The sequence below is a fragment of the Alternaria dauci genome, chromosome 7, assembly GCF_042100115.1.
Source record: "Alternaria dauci strain A2016 chromosome 7, whole genome shotgun sequence".
Lineage (NCBI taxonomy): Eukaryota > Fungi > Ascomycota > Dothideomycetes > Pleosporales > Pleosporaceae > Alternaria > Alternaria dauci.
The window spans coordinates 2,182,714-2,199,367 of NC_091278.1; the positions used below are offsets into that span (position 1 = coordinate 2,182,714).

At 54.8% G+C, this 16,654-nt stretch overlaps 6 protein-coding genes across 6 annotated transcripts; 2 read left to right on the forward strand and 4 right to left on the reverse strand.

Moving 5' to 3' along the window:
* Positions 1-4,205: 4,205 nt before the first annotated feature.
* On the reverse strand, positions 4,206-6,118 carry ACET3X_007839 (uncharacterized protein). The gene is made up of 6 exons (XM_069454029.1): positions 5,956-6,118; positions 5,687-5,885; positions 5,543-5,624; positions 5,355-5,492; positions 4,839-5,306; positions 4,206-4,789 (listed from the first exon to the last, which is right to left on the reverse strand). Exons 1-6 carry the CDS (start codon positions 5,962-5,964, stop codon positions 4,558-4,560), a joined length of 1,128 nt encoding a protein of 375 aa, XP_069305002.1. The 5' UTR covers positions 5,965-6,118; the 3' UTR covers positions 4,206-4,557.
* An 823-nt stretch (positions 6,119-6,941) lies between these two features.
* Positions 6,942-8,187, forward strand: ACET3X_007840 (uncharacterized protein; the record flags this gene model as incomplete). The annotated part of the gene is made up of 3 exons (XM_069454031.1): positions 6,942-7,089; positions 7,151-7,248; positions 7,309-8,187. 3 exons carry the CDS (start codon positions 6,942-6,944, stop codon positions 8,185-8,187), a joined length of 1,125 nt encoding a protein of 374 aa, XP_069305003.1.
* A 300-nt stretch (positions 8,188-8,487) lies between these two features.
* On the reverse strand, positions 8,488-10,533 carry ACET3X_007841 (uncharacterized protein). The gene is made up of 4 exons (XM_069454032.1): positions 9,924-10,533; positions 9,690-9,845; positions 9,498-9,620; positions 8,488-9,437 (listed from the first exon to the last, which is right to left on the reverse strand). Exons 1-4 carry the CDS (start codon positions 10,062-10,064, stop codon positions 8,880-8,882), a joined length of 978 nt encoding a protein of 325 aa, XP_069305004.1. The 5' UTR covers positions 10,065-10,533; the 3' UTR covers positions 8,488-8,879.
* A 792-nt stretch (positions 10,534-11,325) lies between these two features.
* Positions 11,326-12,902, reverse strand: ACET3X_007842 (uncharacterized protein). Its single transcript, XM_069454033.1, has 3 exons — positions 12,637-12,902; positions 11,853-12,586; positions 11,326-11,768 (listed from the first exon to the last, which is right to left on the reverse strand). The coding sequence occupies exons 1-2, from the start codon at positions 12,836-12,838 to the stop codon at positions 12,036-12,038; spliced, it is 753 nt and encodes a 250-aa protein (XP_069305005.1). The 5' UTR covers positions 12,839-12,902; the 3' UTR covers positions 11,326-11,768; positions 11,853-12,035.
* Positions 12,903-13,202: 300 nt separating this feature from the next.
* ACET3X_007843 (uncharacterized protein) lies at positions 13,203-14,875 on the forward strand (the record flags this gene model as incomplete). The annotated part of the gene is made up of 4 exons (XM_069454034.1): positions 13,203-13,285; positions 13,335-13,414; positions 13,477-13,831; positions 13,879-14,875. The coding sequence occupies 4 exons, from the start codon at positions 13,203-13,205 to the stop codon at positions 14,873-14,875; spliced, it is 1,515 nt and encodes a 504-aa protein (XP_069305006.1).
* Positions 14,876-15,707: 832 nt separating this feature from the next.
* ACET3X_007844 (uncharacterized protein) lies at positions 15,708-16,640 on the reverse strand. The gene is made up of 2 exons (XM_069454035.1): positions 16,526-16,640; positions 15,708-16,384 (listed from the first exon to the last, which is right to left on the reverse strand). Exons 1-2 carry the CDS (start codon positions 16,600-16,602, stop codon positions 16,036-16,038), a joined length of 426 nt encoding a protein of 141 aa, XP_069305007.1. The 5' UTR covers positions 16,603-16,640; the 3' UTR covers positions 15,708-16,035.
* Between the last annotated feature and the right edge of the window lie 14 nt (positions 16,641-16,654).

Genomic DNA, 16,654 nt, shown 5'->3' on the forward strand with positions numbered 1-16,654 from the left:
GTAACCTTGTAGAGATATTTCCGGGTGTGGTCGATGCGTAGGCTCCCGTCGCGCTCCTGGCGGTTCACGCAAACACCATCTCTATGCAGCCGTGAGCACAAGTCGTCATCCTTCGTTTTGGATGATTCGAGTCGTCCGGTGAGGTTGGTGGGTCATGCCTCCCGAGCAGATCGCAGGAGGTTCCTGAAAACTCTGAAGGTGGGTTGCTGACGTGCGGTTGGCGGCTGTGTTGAGACCTGCATCACCTGGCATTCCCGAACCACGCCAGTGGGACCCCGCCTGCATGAGATGGCGTCAGTCGGTTTTGTGATTCGATCGTGTATACAGAACAACTAGATTCAGCTAGCAGGAGGCTCTGCTTTCCCCATCCGAGCGTGTGCCTAGTCTCCGGTTCCTGGCGGCTCGCAGCAGTCTGCAGTAGCTGACGAGGGAGTGATGGCCGAGACTGTAGGTACACCTAGCTAGCTAGCTAGCTACATGGCTGCAAGTCTTGTAGATGCGGCATAAAATCGAGTGCACATGCTGTTATGCTAGGTCGCACAGCCGGGCAAGCCAGTCTCGAGACACGATAGAGTTCGAGGCTTTCGCGGCACCTGATAGGCAGTGGGTCGTTGGGGACCAGCTGAACCGGCAAATCGCCGCCTCGGTCCCAAAGAACACATTGAGTCATTGCGTCGCCAGTTCCGAACACAATAACGACAGCCGCGCAGTGCGCGGTTATGATGATAATGGTCGTCCATCTCCAGCCGAATCAGGTCGATAAAGTGGACCCGTTGGGAAAAGGTGGGGTTGGGGCGTGCGCCATGCACGCAAGCCAGAGAACCAAACGCTCTACAGATCGACGAACTTCGGTTCATACGTTTCATACACAAACACATCGGTCGTGTACGCCGGTCGAGAATACGCTCTTTGCGCTCTATTCCGCGAACACGAGACACAGTATGGGTTGACGTTGTGGTTGTACGCGTCAAAGTCCCCTGCCGCAGTTGCCGCCCTCTGGTTGTGGCGTTTTGTCGAGCTATGAGCACATGCAGGATTCGCTGCCGGGACGGTACTGCATAATATACCAGGACATCTGCGCGTCTCACGCATCTGCACACATTCATGACGACTCAACGATCACTCTGCGACAACGAACGAAAGACACCGCATCGGGGTATCCTCCGGCGTGCTGCAGCACCGGTTAGCCACATCCGCATCGCTGCTATACCTATCTATCCATCCATGATGGTCAGCACGGAGACATGGACGGATAGCTGCGCTTCGGCTTTGCTCCTGGACCCACCTGAACTCGAAGATCAGTCGACATTTTGGGTCGAATGAAGCCAATGTCATCGAGCCACGAGTTCAGTTTGCAGGCTGCCTCGAACGGTGAAAACACTTGCAGGGCATGGCAGGAAGAACCGGCAACTCTCGGTATGCCGATGTCGCGTACGAACATGTGCGAGCGGACCGATGCCGAGACAGTATATGACTGGATCATGACTGGCTGAGGATTTCATCAACGGTAGCATGCAACGCCCTCGTCGTGTGGTACACACACACAAAAGTGGCAAGGGGAGGTCGCTGTCATCTGTCTCGAAGCGTACTCATGTCCCCGCTGTTGACGTCCAAGACGCCAGTTCCTAGGCCATCTCAGAGTCTCGAAACATCTCTCCGGCCAGATGTCAAGCCGTTGGCGTGGTCAGGGTCAAAGTATCCAACCTGATCGGAGACGGAGTGGGTGCGTTTGACCTAGAACTGACCTCAATCAACATTGAAGCGCCGAGACGTGCATACTTCTGCCTTGGCTCAGGTCGCTATGCCTAAAAGCTTCCCACAACCGAATCACCAGGGGTAAAGCCGGCATGTCAGCAGCGGGCAGCAAGCAAATCCCTGGCATATTCCCACCACTAGATCAAAAAGTTATGAATCTCCGCAGATATGACGGTCTTCCGACAAGCGCCTGGAGCTGTTGAGGGTCCAGTTCGCGGCCGTATCTAGAGACTACTGCAATGAGTTCCATTTGAATCCGTTGCAATGGTCATCCACATCATCCCTCTCCCTTTCAGACCCGTCCAGCCCGTTGTTAACAGGGTTGCAGCAATACGGTTCTCATTGCGCTCACAACGCAGTCGCATTTTTCGTCCCGGCTTCTGGTCTTGCAGGACCATTCGCAGATTGCAAGGCGCGTCGGCACTTGCAGACTTGACCGATGAGAAGGCTTGGAATGGGTCGCTACGAACCGCCGTCATCATGTCCAGGGTTTGACCGGTGCGGGAAGATCGCGTAGAGGGAGGTAGACCTGGGGTACAAGGCCTAGAGCTGACTGCAGTAGTTGCTTTTCGCGGTCTTCTCCGTTCCGGCTTCGTCGGCAAACGCGGAGGCAAGGTACATGCACACTGCAAGGCGTATGTGTATACATGTACGCATTGACTAGCGCCGATCATACACAACGATAACTGACGATAGGCGTTGTCCAAGCTCCGTTGTAGCACTGTCGGCAAACGCGGATTTAGGGCATCATAGGACTGCGGCGGCATATGCAAAGGCGTGTCCACTCAACGCCGCCGGGGAAGTATAATGGTATTTCAAAGGCTTGGCCAAATTTACAATGGTGTGCCAAAGACAAGAGTCAAGTCAGGAATTGCACCTGCAACCTGCAGATGTCGTGGTACTGTCGGCAAACGCGGTGGCAAGGTACACTTGATTGCAGGGTGTGTCTGCGACAACAGGCGCTGGTAACATGGTTGTCCAACGTGTAGTCGCGTCTGAGGAAAAGCCTTATTCAAGCCCAGTTTGATGTGCTACATGTCAAGTACAACTTTGTCCTAACAGTCTTCTGGAAGCAGCTTCCGGCCGGAATCTTGGGCTCCAGCGGTGTGGTCATCGTCTGAATGGCTGTTTCTCGTCTCGGCGGCAGGCACTGATACAGACGGAGCTGTTGGTTTGGCAGTCTTCACTCTTATGGTTGCGCCGTCCACCCAGCCTAAACCGCGAGAGACAATATCTTACCGCCACACCAGGTCGATGTTGGAGGATCTGATCCAGTAATCATTGGTCAACAACGTTGATACGCGCAGCTCAGGATGAATGTCGCGCGTTCCGTCCGTTTGCTCAGGATAGCTCGCTAGCGATAAAAAGAAAACCGCACGACGAAGGATCACCGACTGGATGCAGACGAATATTACGAAGCTGATCGGTATGTGAGCAGCAAGCTAGCTTAGCGCTTCGTCTGCATAACGAGGTCAAAGTACGAGTGCGAGAGGGCGGGAAGACGCTTGATGAAGCGTCGTGTTGGCGTCAGTCATGTTCGGGGAAGGAGACGATGCGTTTGGCGACGGGATCAATCCGTAAATTGCCTTGTATCGAGCCGCGTTACGCCGCTGTCTGCACAATGAGGTTATGGTATGTGCCGGAATGTACAGAAAGAGACAGATATCGTACAAACGCCACTCGTCCGTCCACCTCGACGTGATCGACAGAGGACGTATTAGCTAAGACTCTCGTCTCAACAATTGGATCATGACGCGCCATGCACTCTCACTCCGCGGGATAACGCGGGTTCTAGGTTTCCAGTGTCTAGTTGCAGTAGGAACAAGTGATGGTAATTGAGGCGCCCAAGCATGCAAGATGAGGGATTCTGAAGGACCGGGTCATACACCCTGGTTGATATGCCTAGCTGATGGGGCTCCAGGCATGACGTGCGAGGCACAGTTGATTGAGAGCGTGCGGATGGCGCGGCTGTAAAGTCCAAGCAGCTCAGTCCTGGCCGGGAAGGAGCGAGATTGCTTCATGTGCCCATTGCAGCATATGATGCGATTTGCTGGACTCATTCCACCTGAACATGACGAGATGAGGACCATCAAATTCATCTCGCAGTGTGTCCTGAGGGCAGAGTGATGGCCACCCACGATGTTCGTTAAGATGTGTAAAGCATGACGTGGTGAATGTGCATGAGGATGCGTCCGCTATAGCTGGACTGTGCCGTGCCACACAGTGCTTTTTGCTTCCCATCGTGCGGAAGAGACGTGGTTCTACAGTCCCAAACATTGGTCCACAATGGGAAAGAGCAGCATCACTCAGCTTCCAAAGACGTAAAAGGCAAGTGCAGCTGTGGCAGGCGCGCGATTTACTCCCCACCTGTCAGATTCTCGGTTGTAAAGAGAGAAGAAGAAAAGCAGGAAAGAAAAAGCAAGGAAAGCTCGATAACAACAACCACCAAGGTGATATTATAATGGTTAATTACTACTTCCTACATGAAAGGACCAAATGAGATCGGGGGAATAAGTTATCGAAAAAGGAGCTAAGAAAACATACGAGAAGCTTCAGTGTCATGTTTAGACCGTTTGTAGCCACGTAAGTAGTGTGATCCAAGACTGTCGGGTAAAAGGTTGGAAAGGCCCCCAGATAAGAAGAAATTGAAGCCCGCGCGGCATCCGACCATGTTCCTTGCGTGTCGGCGTTGCACAAGCCACCTATTACAAACACCCGCAGCTGTGGTGTGTGTGTGTGATGATGATGATGATGATCAGTACACCCTCTTTGACGAAAAAGCTAGAGCTGCCTCAACATGGCCTAAGCCTCGTCTGCGTCGTGGTCTTGCAGTTGGCCGCTTTGTTCCCTGTTCATGCGGGCCTCAATCTCCTTGAGCTGGCTCTCGCGAGCCAGGAGCTCCTGCCGCTTCTCGTTGATCTCGCGCTGGACCTTGACCTCGATCTCGCGCAGCTTCTCCTCTTCGCGTCGCAGTTGCTCTTCCTTCAAGCGCACCGACTGGCTGGCGAGATCCTCGGGGTTCATCGATGAGTCACTGAAGTCGGTTAGTGTCCATGTCATAACAGGGCAGACATCAGACTTACGCAGCAGCACCACCTTCGACACTCTTACTAAGCTTCTCGGTACGGTAGTTTTCGTATAGGAAGTCATGCGTAATCTCCTTGAGATCGGCAAGATGGCTGTGGAGAAGGGCGCTTCGGACGGCGAGGAAGTCGGAGTGGCGGGGGTTATCCACCTCGACGATACCCCAGGGGTATTGGCGTGCCCGCACCCGTCGGCCGTTGATCTCAACAGTGTCTTCGGATCCAACAATGGCGAAGGGCATCAGGCCGCGCAGCTCGGCGTTCTCCTCGACCGTGTCCTCGTCGTCCTCTTCAATGTCGTAGGGGAAGTTGTACACGGGGATGCGGTAGTGTTCAATGTCCTCCATGACTAGCTTCTTCGACTCTGCCAGCTCGGCGGGTGTGAGGGAGTCGGCCTTGCCGATGACGGGGATGACGTTGCAGCGGGGCGACAGGCGCTTCATGAGCTCAATGTCGAGTTCGCGGAGACTGTCCACGGTTAGCAGAAGCTGGGGGAGCGGTAAGACACAGACATACCCATGGCCTGTGGGTGTGATGAAGTACAGCAGCACGTGTACACGATCGTCGCGGAATCGGGGGTTACGCTTAATACGCGATTCCTCTGCGAGAATGCCGTCGTACTGTCGCTCGAGGTATCCGACAATCTCGGAGAAGCTGCGGGGTCATGAGCGCGTGTGTCAAAGTAGCTTGCCCAAGATGCATACCTGGCTTCGTTGTCAATCTGGTCTCCGAAACCAGGTGTGTCGACAATGGTGAGCGAGATGCGGGTGCCTTCCTCGTCGAGTTCTAGTGTTTGTTTGTTAGCCGCCGACGCAAAGGGTTCCAGGGCCGTGCCAGGCCACACATACCGACTGTGATGGGCTTGATCTTGACGCCCTCCTCGACGTGTGCCGTTGTTGGGTCGTCGACCTCCTTGTGTCCGAGCACTTGCTTGCCGCAGAGCGTGTTGACAAAGGTTGTGCGGCCAGTACCAGAGGCACCGCACACCATCAGACAGAATTGAATACCCTTCTTGACATTCTTCTTTCTGCGCGTCTTGTTAAGCGCCTGTGACTTTGTTAGCCGTCGTGCTCAATGCCAAGTGTGCTTGGAGACGTGGTATCGGGGGCCGTCGTACCGAAGACATGATGAAGTCGGGGGGAGTGAGGTGGGGGATGTGATGGGTGGTAGTGGAGGCGGCGAGGAGACGCAATTGAGACAGTGCAGGCGTCGGGGCGAGACTGCTTGGAGGTGAGACTGGGGCGTAGTGTCGGTGGTGTCGTGTTGGAGCGGTGTCGTCGTGGGAAATTCGGGGACGTTGGCAGCTACTCCCTGCGCGACGCAAAGGGGCTCGCTAGCGCACAAGACCCCGGTCGTACCTCCTTCTTGGCGCGACCACCTGGCGCCTCTGCTTCTGCCAACATGTACAACCACAACAACAATAACAACAACCACAACGACGAGCAGTCGCCTCAACCACTGTTGTGCCCTCGCTCGTGCGAGAACAGCTTTTGCATGCCTGGAAGTGCTTCAGGCCTCATCGACGGCTGCATCATGGCCACTGGTACCCGGCGGGGTATCCCCTCTCAGGGTCCGGTACATTTCATCGTAGTCCCGTCATGAAGCCTTGCAGAGTCGCTTGCCTGTGTATGCACATGGTCCCAGAGGCAAACAGCAATTGCCCGCGTCCCATCAGCATTGGTGCTGCCCAAAAGCATGGTTGAATATCCATCTCGAGCCCAGAAAGCCCGCAAGTCGTAACTGGCTAGCTCCGGGAGCTTAGGCGGATGACATGGTAGATGACCTAGGCAGTAGCTTTGAGGAGGAGCCGTGGACCCTCGATATTGTCTCCCCGACACACCATCTCGCCGCCACGCACTACTCTACTCTCACTCCTACTCTCTGAGAACTCCTGCCTCGCTTGCTGCCGAGAAAATGCGTCTACCACACTCGTCGACTCTGCGATAGCGCCTTCCGCACTGTTTGCCGGCCACATCACAGTCGCACTCTCCCCGGCCCAACACTCCACCCAACTCCGCACGGCGGCCTCAAGACGCCCCACTTGCGCATCGCAGCGGTGGGAACCTATTCACAAACACCAGATCCATCTTCCAACCCCCAAACATGAATACTCGACCTATCCTAGACTCGGATACAGGGCCCTTTGTCCTCTCGGCATCCTTCAACGCCGACTGCTCCCATTTCTCCGTAGCCCTGGAGACGGGATTTCGCGTATTCTCCTCTACAACATGCGAGGAGAAGATGGCCAGAGGTATTGATGACGCGCGGGCAAAGACTTCCTCGCCAACCGCAGCATGCTAACATAGCCGTAGAAGTCGGCGGCGGCATCGGCTGCGCAGAGATGCTCGGCAACAAAAGTTACATCGCCCTGGTCGGAGGAGGCAAGCAGCCCAAGTACCCTCAGAACAAGGTTAGCTTTCCTGGCGACTCCGACTGGCTCCTCGTCAACGACACTGACATCATGTACGAGGTCCAAATCTGGAACGATAAAACGGAGCGCTTCACCACCTCGGTCGAGTTCAAGACGCCAGTCCAGCGCGTGCGCCTCAGCCAAACACACATGATTGTCGCGTTGCTCAACTCGATATGCATCTACAAGATGAAGGTGCCGCTGGCCAAGACGGCCGAATACGAGACGGTCAACAACCCGTTCGGGCTGTGTGAGCTAGGCACAAACATTGTCGCATTCCCCGGCAGAGCGGCAGGCCAGGTCAAAATCTACCATTTGCACACGGGCAACGTCAGCATCATTCCCGCCCACGAGAGCCCCTTGCGCGCAATTGGCATAAGCAGAGCGGGTGATCTCATTGCCACGGCGAGTGAACAGGGCACGCTGATACGCCTATGGTCCTTTCCCTCATGCACAAAGCTCGCCGAGCTGCGCCGCGGCGTCGACCCCGCGGCCATCTTCTCCCTCGCCTTTTCGCCCGACGGCTCCACCCTCGCAGTCACATCGGATAAATCGACACTGCACATCTACGACCTCGTCACCGCAACAACAGCAGCCGCAAACGCCGATCCAAGCCAGCACAAGTACGGCATCTTGTCCAAGATCCCATTGTTACCCCGCCAGTTTTCCGACACGTATCCTACTGCGACGGTAAAGTTCGAAATGGGCGATGAACCGACGGCTTGGGGGCCGCACGGTAGGTCGGCAACACTGAGTGCCGGGATACCCGGTGTGCCTGGTGGGCGTCCAACAAAAGGCCTTATCGGCTGGTTGAACGATGAGACTATCCTGGTTATTGGCGCTGGCCAGGACGCGCGATGGGAGAGGTTTCACGTGGGTCCGGATGACAAAGGCAAGAAGTGTGTTGTTACGAATGGATGGAGAAGGTATATTGATTAGAGTTTTGATTTGGAGTATTGGTAAACGAGTATGCGGCAAGGGCAGTGTTCTCTTGGCCGACATCTAGCGTTTGAGCTTATTGGGTATGAGAGGTGTTTGGTTGCATTCGTTTCGGCGTTCAGATACCCAATTCATTTCTTGACAATCAACCAGTTTGTATAATCGTGCTTGAATATTACTTGGTCTTGCCGTCCGTTTACTGCGCTACACGTACTCTATGGGTCCGTGTATGAAGGTTGTGTACACATTTTCCAAAAGCCATGAGGAAGAAAGATTCAACAATCAAAGCACTTTATATTACTTGCACAAAAGATTTGAAATTACTCTCTCTCTAATCGAAACAATTTTCCAGGCGGAGAGAAGAAAAGCTGAGGAAAACTTGGGGTATCGTGCAGAAAGGTATAGGCCACAGAACAACCCCGTTACGCACGTGACTTTGACTTGACACGGTTTACAATATCCAAACAAGACCCATCAAAACATACCTCTCTCATCGTCCTCGGATAGCCCTCTTTTTCGCTTTAGCTAGGCTATAGACAGGTGCAACACACGTGTATGATATGTGAAAGGCTCTCTGAACGGAAAGAGAGAAAAAAAAAGGGAGGGAAAAGCAAAAAAACGTTCATGGCGGGGTCGTTAAAAGAATCCAAGCAAAGCAAAACAAAAAGAAGAAGACCAGTCCCTCTTTTCTCTCATAACAAGATGAGGTAATTGCTAGGCGCAATGCCCGTCTCACCATTAGGCTTCTTGGCCTGCCACCACCTCCCACTCACATCCGATACTTCGAGAATATCGTGTTTCTGGAAGCTAATCTCATTCGCATCATCCGGGTTGGCCTCGTAACTGTAAATAGCCTTGGCGCGGTACGGGTACTCGATCGACTGCTGTTCTTGGTTTCCCTCGTCGTTGTTGGCAGTAGGCGTCATGGTACTACCAAGTCCGTTACCACTGCCGCCCAAGCTCATGCCACCACCAAACTGCAGCGGAGCAGACGAATTCCTGCCGTTGGCACCCGCAGGACCGCCCGGGTAACCGGATACGGGAGACGAGGTTTCGAAGCCGTTGAGCTGGGCGGACGTGTACATTTGGGGGGGTATGTTTGCGGATTGGGTCTCGGGGCGGTTGGTGTAGCCGTTTGAGATGGGGCGCGAGGAGCGGGAGCCAGCGTGTTCTTTGTGTAGGGCGTACGAGTCGACAAAAGTGCGGTGGCTGGCTTGGGGCTGCGAGCCGTAGTAGAAGATCCATACAATCTGGGCGTACGTGTGTTAGTGGTTGGAGGCTGTGGGGTGGGGGCGAGGGAGGGGGCTTACGGCGATCATGGAGAGGAGTATGTAACCGGCTGCTGCGGCTTCAAAGGGAGCGACGGGGGAGTAGACGAGCGAGTTTACAGAGGAAGTGGTGAAGACGAGGCCGGCGGCAAGAAAGCCGACAATCTGGTGGGCAAATCAGCAGGGGCGTCTTGGTGTGTGATGGTAGTCGTGGTTGTTGTTGTTGTTGCATACCGCGACATGGTACGTCCTTTCAGCATCCGAGGCAACCGTGATGGTAACGCCCACGATGCAGAAGAACATGAAGACCAGCGTCCACCACGCAAAGTTGGGGAAGCCGCCGTGAATAGCAGATATTATAGAGCTGACAAAAGCAATGATCCAGGCGAGCTATCCATGACAAACATTAGCCAAGGCAGACTCACAGCAGCGACTCTGCCGTCTACACGCGGGATACTCGTTACTCACAATGCCAATGGATATGGTGGCCAGCGCAAAGGGATCTCCGATGATGCGACCCAGGCTGAAGCCCGACGATCTCTGGCCGTAGCCTCCGTTTTCCATTTTGCGTAGTGAGAGAGATTCGCCCAGCGAGCCGTACGCGGGCATATATTGGTTGGTTGGTTGGTCGGCGGCGAGGGGTTCAAAGGGGCGACGATTAAGCTATACTGGGCGCGCAGGTGATGGACAAGAAAAGGAGCGTGTAGTGAGTCGAATGCAGTATTATGGTGTGAACGGGACGGATGCAGACGGGAAACAGGTCAAAGAGCGTGGTGTGAATGCGCGTGCTGTTCAGTGAATAACGGGCGAGGGCAAGTATATCGGCGCGGCGGTTCGGTCGGTGGTGTTGTGCACAGCGAACGGGTGCACGGGGCGCCACGCAACGAAAGTAAGCGGTAGGGCGGACGTCGAGCGACGAGCAGTGATGCGACGTGGACGGCGGCTGCAGAGTAGGCGATTGTTGCAGCAGGCGGTGGATGTCGAGCAAAGGATTTGGGAGAGCGGGAGTAGCAAAGGGACAGACGAGAGATGTGCGACGGTTTCAAGTTGGGTTCCCAGTGGTTCTCGATTGGCCGCGCTGAATGGCTAAGGATACGGGGATTGCTGCGGGTCCCGTTGAGATTAAAATGGCACCGCGCGCCCGTCAGCCAAAGGTCTGGACAGGAACACGCGCGTCTAGTGCATTAGCCGGTTTTCCCATGGCCGTCGAGCCGCCGATATAGACAACGGTACGCAGACAAACAAGAGGCTCCGTGTACAGCGCACTGGCACACTTTGAACGACTCTATGCCTTTGGATTCACGCCAACTACTCTCTATTCTAACATGACCGCCTCTTCGAATCACCCTGGCCAAGAACGTGGCGTGGTCTAGCGCAAATACGTCGTTCAAAGGGATACCTAGAATACGACAGTCGACGCCTCATCATGCAGAATCGAGTCACTCGACAAGACGTCGTTTACTCGCGAAAATGTGGCACTCGAATGTGCACTTGTGCATGTCCTCCACAAGTCAGTCAGCCCCAGCATGCCAGCCATGACGGTTGCGGATTACATTGTCGACCCTGCGTCGTCCCTTGGACATGGCATGCACGTCTCCCGCGCAATATTCCATGGTTGGCGGCGGTGCCACGTGCGCCTCATTTGGGTGGCGCACGCAGTAACAGTACAGTAGTTCCTTCCTTTCCCATGACTTCCGTACTGTCCCGGGCCCCGGTCGGCGCTATTACGCTCCTTTCGGGGAACCCTTGCAACCTGCCCACGCTGCTGCTGATGCGAGACGACGATGAAACACGGCACTGAACCCTCCGCACCCGTCACTTTACACCAACGACATGACATTACATCATGGCGAGACTGACGGTGGCGCTTACAGACTTGGTTGCTGTTTGAACTATCTGCTTCTGCTACGCGCTGAAATGTGACATGGCCACTGTTTCCCGACGGTCGTGGCAAAGAGGCCAACGGCAACGGGTGGAGTTTGTCCCTAACCCGCACCCTCTGTCCATACTCGTCGTCATCAGAGCAATTTTGTTTTGCCAACCTGTCATTTCCGCAGTCCGGCTACTTGCTTGATCCGAAGCAGTGTCTCTTTTTTCATACTGTAACCGTTGGGACTGCAACGATTGTGACGCACCCCCCGCTGCTGATCCGGTTCACCCATCATGCCCAGCACTGTTATGCTTCTCTCTCTCTCTCTTTCTCCTGGGTGGGCTATCAAATGTATCAAGACGAACTGCAGTCACTGGGTGTGGCTGCCACGTTACCACGCTGTGATGAAGGATATCCATGGTAAAAGCGAAGCACCTGCATGCCTGGCATCTGTCAGCAGGGCCTCAGCCACGCCAATGAAACCATCTGACGTCGGTATTTGCAGCAACGCATGAAAGCCGGCTTACCCTTTGAACGCTATGCGGGTGAAGGAAAATTATCCTGTGTAGGGTCTTGGTCTCAGACGGGGGCTACTTGGCCGACAGTCGGATGCTCATGACGCCGGTTGGCCGAGTGTGGATTCTCTGGGTCAATGGGAGTTGTGTGCACAGTGTGTGTGTGGGTGTGGGTGCCCAAGGTGCTGGCACTTGTCACAGCTCGTCACCCGAATACTCGGACTTGGAGTCGTCGCCCTCTCCTTGCCCTTGTAGTTGTTCTTCTCCTTGTTCTTCCTCCTGCTCTCCCCTTGGTACCCCCATTTCCTCCTCCCTGTCCTCTCTCCGTCTATACTCCTCCCTGACCAGCGCTCTCAACCCCTTGGTAAGCCTCTCGTTGTAGTCGACCCAGCACCTCCCCGCGCCCAGGAACATGACATGTCTATATCTCTGGTTCAGTAGCCCATTCCGTCTTCTCAGCTCAGATATTTTCAGCGCTTGTTGTAGCTGGCGGTCTTCAGCCTCAGCGATGCGGGGCCGCAAGATGGCCAGCTTGGCGAAGCCGTCGGTGGAGGGGACTTGTTGGTCGGCGAGGGCTTGGAGTTGCGAGGCGGTTTGGGAGATGGCGGGGGCACGTTCGAGGACCAGGGCTGTGCGGTGACTGGTATCGAGTGCTGGGCCGTCTTCTGGGCCGTCGTCGTCGTTGGTGTTGTTGTTGTTGTTGGTGTTGTGCACAGTGGGGTTCAGCACGTCTTTGTGCTTGCTCACTTTGTCTTGTTAGCTTTGGGTAGCATGGGGATCCAGGGAAGACACATACGTAGGCTGGTTGCTTCGTCGAGCAATGCAGTCTTGCCGGCTAGCTGCTGCAGTGACTGCTCCATCTTGTGTATGCGATCGGGAACGGTCCTGGGCCGGTCCCTGGTGCCGTCGTGCGAACCACCCAAAACATATTCGAGGCGATCCAATCGCGTCTCGAGCAGCGCAAACGTGAAGAGAACGGCCTCGTCGTACTCGTCCATTGCGTCGTTGTGGTCTTGGTGTCTGTTGCGCAAATGGGATATGGCACTCGCAGTTGGCGTGCTTCGGTTGGCGCGTACCTGCCTTGAGAGTGTCGGGATCACGCATGTTGTGTTAATTTTAGCGGCCGCTGATAAGCCAAAGCCGCCCCGGGTTATTGCCGCCACAGCGTGCGACCACCAGACAGACGTCAGCGGACTCGCACTCTCTCTTATCCCACCGTCCGAGAGCTTATCGCAGCCATCTGACTGCTTCCACTCGCTCTCGTCCCTCGACCGCACAATCTCGACGCACTCGGCCGCCCTTTGACGGATGAACGCGCAATAACACGAACCCGACTGCGCATCTCGCATCGCACCTCACACGATGGCTTCCTACTCAGCCATCGGCCCCGAGCCCTCAGACGCCGATCCTATGACTTCAAGTACGGGGTCGCTTCGCGGCAGACGGTGAGACACACGCATACTCTTCGGCTTGCACAGACGCTGATTGTCGTAGGAGAGGTCGAGGAAAGCAAGACGTTGGATTCAAAGGCCAGGCCACATGGATATCCAGCGTCATCAATCTAGCCAACACCAGTACGCCTCTCTCTCTCTCTCTGCCAGACACTCCACCGCAGCTCGTTGTTGACCATGTGCAGTCCTTGGTGCCGGCCTCCTCGCCATGCCCTCGGCCCTCTCCAAGATGGGCATCTTCCTCGGCATCTTTGTCATCGCGTGGGCGGGTGCAACAGCAGGCTTCGGTCTCTACCTCCAGACGCGATGCGCGCGGTACATTGACCGCGGCCATGTATCCTTTGCCACACTCTCGCAGATGACGTATCCGAACCTGTCCATCATCTTCGACGCTGCCATTGCCATCAAGTGCTTCGGCGTCGCTGTCAGCTATCTCATCATCATCGGAGATCTGATGCCCGGCGTTGTTCGGGGCTTTGCGCCGGGTGCGAGCGACATTACCTTCCTGGTAGACAGGCAATTCTGGATTACGGCCTTTATGTAGGCAGTCCACCCTCAAACCTGCCGTAGTATGCTAACTGCCCCAGGCTCATCGTCATCCCCCTCTCCTTCCTCCGCCGCCTCGACTCGCTCAAGTACACCAGCGTCATCGCCCTCTTCTCCATCGCCTACCTCGTCATCCTAGTTGTAGCGCACTTCCTCAAAGGCGACACCCTCGCCGACCGCGGCACCGTCCGCGTCTTCGAATGGGCCGGCCCCATCTCCGCCCTCGCCGCCTTCCCCGTCATCGTCTTCGCGTACACTTGTCACCAGAACATGTTCTCCATCCTCAACGAAATAGCCGACAACTCGCACTTCCGGACTACAACCGTCATCTTTGCTTCCATTGGCGGCGCATGTGGTCTTTACATCCTAACGGGCATAACGGGCTATCTGTCCTACGGCGACAATATCCACGGCAACATCGTCTCCATGTACCCCACCGCCGCCGCCAGCACAATCGGCCGCCTCGCCATTGTCATTCTCGTCATGTTCTCCTACCCCCTCCAGATCCACCCCTGTCGCGCGAGCATCGATGCTTGTCTCAAGTGGCGTCCAGGCGGCCTGCGCAAACACAAGCACAAGCAATCCGAAGTCGGCAGCCCTTCTCGCAACTCGCTCATGACGAATACGCCGAAACCTTGTCCACCTCCCAAGGTGACTGAGATGAGCGATTTGAAATTCGCCGTTATTAGTACTGTGCTTATCATCTTGTCCTTTGTTACGGCCATGACGGTGAGTAGCTTGGAAAAAGTGTTGGCGTATGTGGGGTCGACGGGTAGTACGACTATATCCTTCATTTTGCCAGGACTGTTTTATTACAAGATTAGTGATCCAGAGTCTTCGCACCACCAGCGTCTGGTCAAGGATGAGGACGATGAGGATGAGGGGGCTGAGGGCTATGTTACGAGTGAGGGTCACTCGAATCGTGATTTTAGAAGGGGGCTCTTGAGAAGTGGGGCACTTGCTTTGAGCATCTATGGTCTTGTTGTCATGGTGGTTTGTTTGGTTACTAATACTTTTCTTGTTGCAGCTGCGCACTGAGCTGGTGTGTATGTCGTGTTTCGTCTGGGGAACATGTGTGTTGCATTTGAACCGGAGTCTTGTTTATTGTTCACGGCAAAGGGGGGAGTTGTGGATTAGATCGCATGTGGAGAGGCATGATATGGGTTCGCTGGCGTTGACGCCGAGTTTCTTGTTTGTTCAGACTAATTTTGTGTTGTTGTGTCGGGGATTGTGTGAGCGTACGTGTAGCTGTAGGCATACTAGAGTGGGGTGGAAAGTGCTAAACATACTACTTTGTGTGGGACATTACGTTTGTCGTGTACGATCATGGCAAAGATGCTCTCACCGTGTTCAAATTCTTGAGAGTCATCACACTTGTTCAACACTACACCCAACAGGGTACCTTACTTGAAGCCTGGCACATAGCTTTGCTGTGAAACACGCCTTCAACTGCGCGTATACAATCGGTGTCAACGGACAGTTCTCTCCCGCGGTATTGATTCATGCACGCTTCATCTACTTGGACGCCTTGATGCGTACCCCTGGATCAGGAAGTGTCGACACAAGGCATCATTCACGAACCCAAGCAGTAGTTTGGGGATCCTCGAGGTAGCGCCAATCCCAAGTAGGCCAAAATCCGGGGCAGTGGTTACCTCAGATTTATCCCTTTGCATAACCTGCCATTCTTAGAGATGGCCACGGATGCTGAGGGCTGCGGGGTAGAAGGGCTCTCAAGCCTGGTGCCTGTTAAATCTCTACGCCTGTCAGTTGATAGGCGAAGTTCAGGTAAGCACGTTTATGGAAGCCAGTAACAACACTTTTCAAAACATCCAACATTCCTCGCCAGGAATAGTTTCTTCAAGTACCATGCCTAGATACTGACGTTGATGTTGATGCTTGAGGTATTGTTACAAGTTATACAGTGTGTATGTAGCCTCTTTTGGTCTGACTAGGGCCTGTCCCTCGCAAAGCAACTAGCTCCACGCCGAGACTTTGTGCACTGCTCTTCGATGGCTTTCGTTCCCGAAGACTTGGTGTCGAATTCCCGTGGTGTACTTCTTCCCTTCCTCTTGCCATTGTATCACAACAATCGCTGATGACGAGTCCTTCATATGGCAGTCATGTTCCAAAAGCCATCCTCAGAGGCTATAAACAGCCCGAACGAGCGGATAGCATCGATATTCACGTGTTCCCACTCTCTACGCAGCAGTCTCCTTAGTCCCACCCTCCATGTTCTCGACCACGACCCCCGGTTCCGCTTCCGCCGTACTTCCCTCTTTTATCAGTGATTTGGCCGCACTCCCACTCTTGACGACCATGCCCGCAATCTTGCCCACCCGGTACTGGGGCTCCAATATACCCACCATACTCAGTAACCGCCACGCCGTATCGCTGGGTTGAGCGCCTACGCCGACCCAATACCGGGCGCGCGATAAATCGAGCTTGATATCTTTCCATGGCCGGCCGTGCGTGTCGCCTGGTCGTGGGGGCTGGGGCTTGGGGTCATAAGTGCCGAGGACTTCGAGAGGGCGCGAGTTACGCGCTGTTCTGTCGACATGATTAGCGTCGCGTTGTGTAGAATTGCGGGTGCGCTTTGGGTCAGGCATCTAGTCTGCAATCGAGGGCGGTTGAAGTATTTGCGGACTTCCGAGACTCGCTGTAACAATTGCTGGGGGCGCGGGGACGTACCGTGCGTGTGCGACGACTATGTTGTAGAAGGGGGCGTGCTTCTTGCCGAAGCGGGCGAGTCGGATTCTCAAGACCATTGTATGTTGTGTGGGGGTTGTTGCGACGCCTGCGTTGGAGCGCCGGTGTGCT

Bases quoted from the DNA above. Each gene is read 5' to 3' on its own strand.
- ACET3X_007839 (XM_069454029.1), bottom strand. The intron at 5,307-5,354 runs GTATGTCTGTGT...AACCGTGGACAG, and splicing joins ATCACACCCACAGGCCATGG to TCTCCGCGAACTCGACATTG. The intron at 4,790-4,838 runs GTAAGTCTGATG...AACCGACTTCAG, and splicing joins GTCGAAGGTGGTGCTGCTGC to TGACTCATCGATGAACCCCG.
- ACET3X_007841 (XM_069454032.1), bottom strand. From the start codon at position 10,064: ATGCCCGCGTACGGCTCGCTGGGCGAATCTCTCTCACTACGCAAAATG. The intron at 9,621-9,689 runs GTATGCAACAAC...TTTGCCCACCAG, and splicing joins AAAGGACGTACCATGTCGCG to ATTGTCGGCTTTCTTGCCGC. The intron at 9,438-9,497 runs GTAAGCCCCCTC...ACGTACGCCCAG, and splicing joins TACTCCTCTCCATGATCGCC to ATTGTATGGATCTTCTACTA.
- ACET3X_007842 (XM_069454033.1), bottom strand. From the start codon at position 12,838: ATGGACGAGTACGACGAGGCCGTTCTCTTCACGTTTGCGCTGCTCGAG. The intron at 12,587-12,636 runs GTATGTGTCTTC...AACAAGACAAAG, and splicing joins CGACGAAGCAACCAGCCTAC to TGAGCAAGCACAAAGACGTG.
- ACET3X_007844 (XM_069454035.1), bottom strand. From the start codon at position 16,602: ATGGTCTTGAGAATCCGACTCGCCCGCTTCGGCAAGAAGCACGCCCCC. The intron at 16,385-16,525 runs GTACGTCCCCGC...TCATGTCGACAG, and splicing joins ATAGTCGTCGCACACGCACG to AACAGCGCGTAACTCGCGCC.